This window comes from Montipora foliosa, chromosome 5, assembly GCF_036669935.1.
Source record: "Montipora foliosa isolate CH-2021 chromosome 5, ASM3666993v2, whole genome shotgun sequence".
In the NCBI taxonomy this organism is placed as follows: domain Eukaryota; kingdom Metazoa; phylum Cnidaria; class Anthozoa; order Scleractinia; family Acroporidae; genus Montipora; species Montipora foliosa.
Window position 1 is genome coordinate 17,070,215 of NC_090873.1, and position 10,653 is coordinate 17,080,867.

Genomic DNA, 10,653 nt, shown 5'->3' on the forward strand with positions numbered 1-10,653 from the left:
CTCGCATTATGTTTCATTTCTTTTGCTGGTTTTCTGCACTTCAGTGAGCTATGCAGCGTGCGTGCCTAAGACGTTAGTCTGTACTCTTCTCATTGTCATACATGTCCAATACACTCGACCTGAGTCGGGTTGTCTTCACTCACAGGCGGATTGAGTCCAATCGCGACCGGAACCGGAAGTGAGGGTTAATAGGAGCGAGGGGTATTGAAAAAGTTGGCAAACAGACTTGATCGGATCCGATGGAGACAGCTTTTCCTGGCAAGAGTCAATCAGACTCTCGGAAGTGAGTTCGCGCGTGACAGAAAATATCTCTCAGCCATGATGCGAAACAAGCACATGCTACATGTGAAATATACGTCGTTCTTAAAGCCATGGGGCGATACAAGCGTGCTACACATGTAACATTAATCGTTCTTTAAGACATGAGGCGAAAGTCAACATCACGAAACATTGCACTCCACACTATACCTCGTCCTTTAAAGCATGAAGCTGAACAAGATTTTCACAAATCCAGGTCATTGAGTTTCCGATTGCCACAGAAATTCTTGTCATCCAATCTCCGACAACAATAAATTATTAGCTTTTCAGTCAAATCCACTGATTTCAGTGACGAACACAAAGATAATCTGCATGAACGAGAGCCTTTCCCCGGATGAAAACTTTCATTTGTTTTTCTAATTGAAATTGTGATTAATTCCATAAGACATTAGAAACTTCTATAGCATTCTGGAACTGTTCTAGTTAGAAGAGCTCTACATTGATTATATGTAAAATATAGAATGGTCAAGGTTATGACATTAGAAAGTTCTATAGCATTCTCGAACAGCTCTAGTTTGAAGAGCTCTATAGAAAGTTCTATATCATTCTAGAACCGCTCTAGTAAAATGGTCGTATGTGCAAACCTCTAAAGTTCTGATTAAAGTACTAGAGCTCCAGTTCTAGAGTTCTAAGTGAATCAAATTCGCAGTTCTAGAGTTCCGAGTTCTAGAGTTCTAAATTCTAGAATTCTCAATTGTTATATGTTACCCTCTGTGGGCTCTAAAATGTCTAGAGATCTCTAGAATAGCCAGACTCTCTAAGTGTTTTCCAGGACGTCTAAACTGCACACTAGACTTGGTCGATTTCACTGATTACCATTCACTAGTTTAAATACTAAGCACTCATTTAAGCAAAAACAAATCGCCACGAATACCATGTAACCACGTTATACCTCGACCGTATCCAAGCACCTTAAGTGAGCTAAAACGTTCCGCCGTTTTCCCAAACGAATTAAAAATGGACATGAAGACTTCACTAAACCAAGTATCGCTCTTTAGCTTTCACTTTGCGGTTCGATTAACTTCACTTTTCATGAGATTATGTGAAGAAGAAAGCACTCATTTACTGATTAAGCCTAAGCACTCCTTTCAGTTATTAGGCCCCAGTAAGCACTCTCGCAAAAGTTTAGCTTTCATTTTGCTGTTCGGTCAACTACACTTTTCACGCAATCTCCGACAACAATAAATTATTAGGGGACTGGGACTGGCATGAATGTAGCTTAGACGTGTCTGTGAGAGCTCCGCTCGTTTTTCTACCTGAAGTATTGGATATAATTCGCCTATGGGTGATTTTCATTCGCTCGGAAAGTGGAAATCTATACCAAGGAACAGCTCTAGTTCTTCGGAGTCTAAGTCGCCTTTAGATAAACGACAACGTGAAACAGATAACCTTGACAGTCAAAACGAGCAGAGAGAAGTGTTTGAGGAGAAGCCACGTGGCGAAGACGAAGTCAACCCTGTAGCGTTAAATATCGATATGGATATGGATGTCACGTCAAAATTAGACCAAATCTTGGCCAAGCTTGCTAAATTGGATGCTATTGAAGCTTCCCTGAATGAATTGCGCCAAAAGATGATCAAAGTTGAGAGCGAGGTTAGTAGACTGAAGGAAGGAGCGGGAAAGGCGAAGAAAAGATTAGACGAGATGGATGATGGCCTGCAGTGGCTTAATACTGAAGTTAACGACGTTCAAGGTAAGATTAAGGATGTAGAACGTTCAAAGGAGGACCTGCACACGAAACAATTATATGCGGAGTCATATAGTCGCAGAGAAAATTTGAAGTTCTTTGGAATTGAAGAGAGAGAAACAAAAGCAGATTCAGAAGACGGTGAGAAAGTGAACACACGTGATATTCTTATTAATTTCTTAGGTATGGATAAACTGGCTGAGAAAATAGATCTGCAAAGAGTTCATCGCCTTGGAAAACCTGTGGCAGGAAAGATAAGACCTATAATTGCCAGATTCTTACGATATTCCGACAGAGAGAAAGTTTTGAGGGCGTCTTTTGGCCTTAATCGTGCGTCAGAGATAAAAGTTCTGGAGGACTTTCCGAAGGAAATAATTGAACGAAGAAGAAAACAAATGCCCAAATTGAAGGAGGCGAAAAAGAAAGGACTAAAAGTTGCTTTTAGCAAAGCTGAACCTGATAAGTTGTTTATAAACGGAAAAGTTGCTCCTATGTAAATATTGTTGTTAGTCTCTTTTCGCCGTTCGTTATTTTTCAATGCTCATTAGGAATGTTTTTCTTTACGCTTTGAAACAATTCACACCTAGTAGGCTTTGTACCCTTCTTTTCAAAGAAAAATTGGGTCGGTAAATGAGATGGAGCTCCCCTGAGACCGTTTTGACAACTATTTCAAGCAGGTAACCATGCCGTTCAAGTTAGTTTCTTGGGCTGGGTGCGTGCTGGGGCAGTTCCCTGTAGATTTTTCTTTGTTAACTTTGGAGGTCAGTGTCTTGGTTTGTTTTTTACGTCTAGATGGTTTAGCGACATACCTTTTTAAGTTTTGGCTCAAACATTTAAAGAGGCGCTTTACAATTATTTGTTTTCTTCACTCAGCTATGGATCGCTCCCCGGTTGACAACGTTACTTTTAAAATCATTTCTTTAAATGCTCGAGGGATTCGGGATTTTACTAAAAGAAAAGCAGTATTTAATTGGTTACATAAGCAAAATGCTGATGTTGCCTTTCTTCAGGAAACTTATAGCACTCCGGATATTGTTGAAAGTTGGCGATATCAGTGGCCCGGGAAAATGTACTTTTCTGACAGTACCAATCACAGTAGAGGTGTTCTGATTTTAATAAATGACAAATTACAATTTGAAATGAAAAACACTCAGTCTGATTCTGATGGTCGTTACGTTCTTATAGATGCTCTGATTCAAGACTCTCCGTTCTTATTACTAAACATTTACGCCCCAAACATAACATCAGAGCATTGTTCCTTCTTTTCAAGAATCTTGTCAACTTTAGACGAAACGGATGGGACGTTTAGTAGTCAGTTGATCATCGGAGGTGACTTTAACGCTCATTTACATGAAGAATTGGACAATTATGGTAGACGTATTGAAAAAAAAGAGTCGGTTAATGTGATGGACTTCAGGACTTTATTGAAGATTCGGATATAATACCTTCTATTAAATCTGACCACTCGGCCATCACTTTGCAAATTAATAGCTTTGAGGACAAAGTCCAGGGCCCATCACATTGGATCTTCAACTCTAGCCTTTTAAATGATTACAACTACCTTAATCTTATTGCCTCTAGTTACCAAGATTGGTTAACAGAATTTCAAGAGGTGAGCGACAAAAGACTCCTCTGGGACTTGATCAAATATAAAATCAGACAATGTACTATTTCTTTTTGTAAAACAAAGACAAGAGACAGAAGGAATAAACTTACTGATCTCGAAAAGAAACTTAAAGAAAGTGAGGAACTTTGTGCTTGTAATCCTACTGAACAGAATATACTGCAGCTTGAAGAACTTAAAAGTGAATATGATTCTGAGTATGACTACATTACTCATGGAAACATTATACGGTCCAAAGCTAATTGGTATGAAAAAGGAGACAAAAATAAATACTTTTTGGGTCTTGAAAAATCCAGAAATAAGAAAAACTGTATTCGAAAGTTGTTTGACAAACAAGGACGAGTAGTGACAAACTGCAAAGCTATTATGGCTGAATTAAAAGAATTCTATCAAGATCTATACACTAATAGGGATTCAGATTTTGATGAAGACGTTTTCCATTCCTTTCAGACTCAGAACGTTAGCATACCTAAGTTATCGGATAACCTAAGCCAACAGTGTGATGGATTGCTGACTTACACTGAATGTTATAAAGCTCTAGAGAAATTTGAAAATAATAAATCGCCGGGAAATGATGGCCTTACGGCTGAGTTCTACAAAGCGTTTTGGCCAATTTTAGGCACTCTTCTGGTAGACTATTCATACTTCATTAATATTCATTAGCCCTCGTGCGTATTATATAAGCATGAGTTAATTATTCATAGTTGTCAGTTTTGCCTAACTTTGGTTGGAACCGTGTCAAGATGACCGAACCGGAGCGTCCGTCTGACGTGAACGTCCCGTCGAGCGCTCAGCGAGTTTTGCAACCCCTTCAAGGTTCTGTTCAGCAAACCACTCCGCCGTCTTCGTCTTTATCTCAGGCTGGTGCCGGGACAACATCGGGAACAACTGCGAGCGGCGAAAATGTGCTCCAGAGTTCTTCACTGGGAAACGCCGCGGGGACGAATGTGCCGGATAATTCGGCGGTGAGCCTTGAGGTATATGTCCGCTGCAATGTTTTCCTTTTAGTTTCGTATTTTATAGCTGGGGTTCGTCGGTATTTTTTTTTTTTTGATTGCATCACGTTGCATTTTCTTGTTTATGTTTCCTTCCGGTTTCTCGGGAGCCGGTCTTAATTTTCGTGCTTCGAGCACATGAGTGTTAACTTATTCCTTTGGACTCGCCGCGGTTCGGTTCCTCAAATGTTGGGGGATAGGTTGTTGTTTTATATTGTGTTTTTCTGCTGTTGCTCTCGTTTATTCTTATGAATTAGGGTTTGCAATATTTGGGAGCTGTTTCTTATTTTTTGTTCAGGACGGGAAAAATTAGCTATGCCATTGACACCCTTTTTTCTTACTTGTCCCTTGGGAAGGGCGCGGGGCGTGTGGTCTCGGCCAGGGTTTGTTTCTGTTCTGAGCCACGAGGTGGCGTCAAAGGGAATAATAATGCAGAATTATTAAAAAAAATGGTTAGGAGCGATTGTGCAGCATGTCTGCTCTGAGCCACGAGGTGGCGTAATAAAGGAAAAAACGGTCGAGGACCGATTGGGCAGCGTGTTTGCTCTGAGCCACGAGGTGGCGTGAAAAAAAAAAAAAAAAAAATGAAGGAAAATGGTCGAGGACCGATTGAGCAGTGTGTCTGCTTTGAGCCACGAGGTGGCATGGAAAAAAAAAAAAAAAAAGGGAAGAAAATGGTCGAGGACCATTTGAGCAGTGGGTATGCTCTGAGCCACGAGGTGGCGCGATAGAAAGTAATAAAAAAAAAAAAAAAAAAAAAAGAAAACGGTCGAGGACCGATGAACAGGGCGTCTGGTCTGTTCGCGGAAATAGAAGGCGTTAGATCCATTTCAACCAGACCTCGTGGAAGACAGGAGGTTATTTCGCTAGCTCACTTGGTGGCCGTGTGCTTTATTTTACGGGTTGTGAGAACTGATGCGAAGGTTCGTTGTAATTTTATGTTGGGAATTTGGAATTGCATCAGGGTATGAAATAATAAATTTAAAGGAAGAGGATATGTGACTTCGAAGGATACAGTCTCAGTGTAAAGTAGGGACTGGCTTAAGGATATCAAGGAGTTATATGGCGTTTTCTCCTTTTGTTAGGTTCCGAACACAACGGTCAGTTCACTCAAGAAGGAGTTGGATGAGTGGAAGAAGAAAATCGATTCATCGGCAATCGAGTGCGCGCTGTCTACTCTCCAAATGGTGATCTCGCGCCCAGCTGCTCTTCTTGATCCATATGCGGCGATCGCCGCCCTGGATGAAGTGGTTAATGTCACTAAGGAAAGAAAGGATGAAAGAGCTTTACGATTTGAAGTAGTGCTGAGGCAGTGCCGTCCTTTATTAGGCAACCCGTGCCTTCAACAGGTGTTAATAAAGTTGGTGGCGTCTAAGGATGAGGCCGAGGTGGCAAAGGTTATTTCCAAGGCAACTAAGCCGCACGTGGCAGTAAGTCAACCTTCGTTCACTGGACGGACGCGTAGGCCTCCAGCCCCATACCAAAGGCGTGGCTCCAATTACAGCCCCAGGCCGCCGTCGGCGAGAAAGTGCTGGGTGTGTGGAAAGGCGGGTCATATTTCGCGCTCTTGCCCAGATAAACGTTAAGATTGTGAAATCATTGGAAGTTTTCCTGTTCTGGAATGGAAATCGGGATTGTCTTGATATTTGTATTGACAATAATAAAGTGTAAAGACACTATTAAATATGTGATGTTTTATTTTTTTCCTTTAGTCTGTGGTCTCGAGGTTGGGAGAATGACCCCACAAGCGTTTTGCCTTTAGGCATGCCCTTGAGCCCGATTACTCGGGCTACGGTGGTCATTTCCTCCGAACTCGGATTTGCAGTCTCCATTTAAGTATGTCCTTTTGATTCTCTTTTTTTTTTTTTTTTTTTTGGTGTTTTGGTTCTAGCCTAAGTCAACACGTCTCAAGGGAGATACGATGACCTTTATGCCGTTAGAGGCGGAGGAAAGAAGCAAGCATGGCAAAATCCGATGGTTGTCTTGGGAGGGTAATCCGAGTTCGGAGAAAATGACTTCAGAAGACGCTTGTTTAACCCATGTTCAAGGCATTGTTGCGGGGGAAACTCCCATCTTACGGGATCTGTTGTTTCGTGATCCGGACTCCTTTCGGTCGGGTCAACTTCGTACTCGAATTGAACTCTGGGAAAAAATTTTGGTCGGGTACGAACCTGCGAAGGATGTCTTGGAATGGTTGGAGCATGGGGTGGATGTCAAGAAGTTCATGAAGCCCTTTAAGGGAGCTTTTATGGGCATAAAGTATGAGAGTGCAGAACCCCCTACTATGATTTTCAAGAATCACTACTCCTGCAAACAGTTTTCGAAGTTTGTTACGGAAACAATTTTACAGCGTATTGAAACAGGGGCGATCCGTGTTTGGGGCAAAGTGGCTGAAGTGCCGCCGCCCCATCTCGTCCTTCCTATGACGATTGAACCGCAAAAGCCAAGGTTATGCATTGATGCCCGGTTTTTAAATTTGTGGATGGCAGACACTCCCTTTTCACTGGAAACGCTGGTTGGGGTGCCTCGCTTCGTGTATCCCAACTCCTACATGAGTAAGATTGATGACAAGTCTGGTTATGACCATATTTTGCTTTCTACTAGTTCTCAGCAGTTTTTTGGTATTGAGTGGCTGGGGTGGTGGCTCGTTGGAGTTACGCTTCCTTTTGGTTGGAAAAATTCTCCGTTTGTTTACCAGACTGTGGGTTTGGGTCTGACAAATTTTTTCAGGGGTTTGGGGGTCGCATGTTCTCTGTATATTGATGACCGTTTGAATGGGGAACTGTTTGCTGTGAAGGGGTTTTGGTCACGCCCATTGTCGGAGAGGACGTCGGAATACAGCTATCAATCTGCGGTGGCGGCTTTGTATATAGTCTGTTCGGTTCTTGTAAACCTCGGTTATTTTTTGGGCCTCTCCAAATGTGTTCTTGGGCCTGTAACTAGGATTTGTTATTTAGGCATGATAGTGGATTCTGTAGCCCAGGCCTTTTGCATTCCTGAAGATAAGAAGATGAAGTTTGCTCAGCTACGCGAGCAGATACTTTTGCGTGAATCTACTATCCACTTGAAGTCTTTGCAGAGGCTAATGGGGAAGTGCAATTCATTCTCCTTGGCTTTCCCAGCGACTAAATTTTACATCAGAGAAATGGCGGCGTCAATCTCGCAGGCTTCCGGACGTGGTGAGGTGAATTTCTCTCCGAATCTGAGAGAGGAAATTATGTTTTGGAGGTTCCTTGATAGTTGGGAAAAGGCGATTCGGTGGAGGAGTGAACGGCACGTAGCTATCTCCTTGACGTCAGATTCTTCGTCCTTCCGTTGGGGAGTTGGAATTCACCTTCCTTCCGGGACAATTTCTGTTGGTGACTACTGGGAAGAAACTGTTCGAAATGAGCATATTAATGTGAAGGAGATGTGGGCCGTCCTCAAGGGATTACAGTCACTTCCTGAAAGCGTTTCTGATTGCAGGATTGATGCTCAGGTAGACAGCATGGTTGTTCTCCACGCTTGGTCCGGCCGTGGGCCACGCTCTAGGAAGTTAACTCAGATCTCGCAATTGATTTTCCAGTTCTTGGTGGATAGGAACATGTCCCTAGAAATGTCTTTTGTTCCTTCTCACTTGAACGAGGCAGATTGGTTTTCCAGAAGATTGTCTCGCTCCGATGCCATGCTTTCTCCGAGGTCTTGGGAAATCGTCCAGCGTAGTTTTGGTGGAATTAATGGCCATGATCTTGATTTGATGTCGTTGGATTCCAACGTTCAACGTGACTGGAGTGGAAACCCGTTAAAGCACTTTACGCCCTACCCTACGCCAGGATCATCGGGTGTTAATGTTTTTAACCAAGACCTCTCTGTGTGTGATGGTGACCGCGTCAACGCCTACGTTTTCCCGCCATTTGCATTGATTGGTCCTCTTTTGCGTTTCCTCATATCGGTAGATGCGGTTGTTACGGTGGTGGTACCATTGATGTCCCCATTACCCGGGTGGTGGCCGTTGTTAAATGCGGTGTCCAGCAACAATGTTTTGGTGGCCGAGAAGGGATCACTGGATGCACTTCTTCTTCCATCAAAGGATGGATTTAGACCTGGATCCTCTCCATATAGTCTCTGGGCATTTAGGATGGAAAAGAGCATGTCGTAACAACTTAACAGGAGGAACTATTTTCTCTTTTTTTTTTTTTCTCTCTTTCAGTCTTTGCCGTTGGTGCCCAGACTTTTTCAGCCATCGGTGTCATGTCCGGCTTGTTCCAAGCCCAACGACTTTGATTTCCGTTATTGCCAGAGATGTGGTTACCAGCGTCAGACGAGATCATATAAAACTTTGAAGAGCCTCAAGGCCCCTGTCGATTTGTGTTCTATAAGGGAGCGGAAGAAAGTTTTGGTTGCTAAGCAGCAGGCTACTCCTTATCAAAAACAGAGAAGCGCTTTAGAGATGGAGTTTTTGCAGTTCCTGGAAACCACCTCTAAGAGGGACATTTGTGCAGCTATACCAGACGACGTAGTAGACTTTTTGATCTGGAAAGATAATTTTGGCAAAACAGTGGTACACATGGTTGCTTGCCCGTTCTTTGGCGAGAACAGGGTTTCTTCTTGTGTTTGCCCTAAGCGTTTAGCATATGGCTCCGTTGACTCGATTATTGGAAAACTGAGGGCTATGTTTAATAAGTATGGGAGATCAGCAACAGATAGTCTTTTTCCGGGGATTGCCAACCCTGCAGCTTCACCATTGGTTAAGTCCTATTTATCAGCCGTCAGGGAGGAACAGCTCGGTGCAAGAGTCGTGCAGAAACAGGCTGAACCTTTTTTTTGCAGGATTTGGTGCTTTTATCGTCAGAAATAACCAAGCGCTTGAACTCACATGTTCGCTCTTCGGTGCAGTTATTTGTTTTGGCAAGGGATCAGGCCTTTTTTAAGGTACAATTTTTTAGTGGTGACAGAGCTGGAGATCTTGGTCGAGTGAAAACAAAGGGGATTCTTTATTTCCCGGAAAAGAAGGCTCTACTCTTTAACCATACATTAACTAAGTCCCTCCGAGACAGAACCTCGAACGTTTTTGCCCTCAAGCGTCATCCAGATTCTACTATTTGCCCAGTTACCGCAGTGGAAGTTTACATTGCTGTATGCGACCTGTTAAAAATTTCTATCCGACAAGGATATTTGTTTAGACCCCTCAACCCATCTGGTGAAATTTTGCCGGCACCTTTTGAGTCGGCTACCGCTCAGGCACGGCTCTCGACGTATGTTCGCCGGATTCCAGCTTTTGTTAATCGGAACGTTACCTTACATGGTCTAAGGAGTGGTTGTGCAATTTCGTTGGCTATTTCCGGGGCGAAGCTTGATACGATCATGGATCACGTGGGATGGAAGTCCTCGTCGACAGCACGTCATTACATTAAGTTGAATCAGGTTCTTGGCCTTGGTGGAGCAGCGGATACCATGTCTTCGTTGGAGGTGGATTTAACAAAAGTTTACAAGCAGTATAATAACCTGCAAGGTTTTACCTTTGCTTTCTAAACATTAGGCTTACTTTCTTTCTGATATGGTGTGAATGTATACGCTGAATGCATGTTTCAAGGTGTAAAGCTTGACTATGTCTGATTTTCTCAAACTTGAGCGTTGTTACAGTTTGGTTTTCTTGTTTTTGTTAGAGATAACTTTAGTGAATATTTACTGGAATGTTTTCTTCAGCTTGAAGGTGCTATTTCGGTTTTCACTAATTCGTTTGGGGGTGTCCTGTCCAGTTAGCTCTGTAGAAATAATTTTAAATGTGTTGGCATCTTTTATAGTCGTGCTCGCATATTAGTGAGGGTTGGAAATTAGGGTGATTTTCGTTAAGGATGGGTGAGGTTGGGGATTTATTTTGGTTGTGGGGATAAGCCAGCGAATTCCTCGGCGATAGTGAGGCACAGTCTTGGGTGACTTTCCCATAACTAAATGCTAATGAGTATGCAGGAGGGATAATGAACTATTCATACTTCATTAATATTCATCAGCCCTCGTGCGTATTATATAAGCATGAGTTAATTATTCAT

The 10,653-nt window shown here is 42.7% G+C and overlaps 1 protein-coding gene across 1 annotated transcript; it reads left to right on the forward strand.

The window, feature by feature from the left end:
- Nucleotides 1-7,583: 7,583 nt before the first annotated feature.
- LOC138002283 (uncharacterized) lies at nucleotides 7,584-8,762 on the forward strand. The gene has a single exon (XM_068848350.1). It carries the CDS (start codon nucleotides 7,584-7,586, stop codon nucleotides 8,760-8,762), a length of 1,179 nt encoding a protein of 392 aa, XP_068704451.1.
- The last annotated feature ends 1,891 nt before the right edge of the window (nucleotides 8,763-10,653 follow it).

Bases quoted from the DNA above. Each gene is read 5' to 3' on its own strand.
- LOC138002283 (XM_068848350.1), top strand. From the start codon at position 7,584: ATGATAGTGGATTCTGTAGCCCAGGCCTTTTGCATTCCTGAAGATAAG.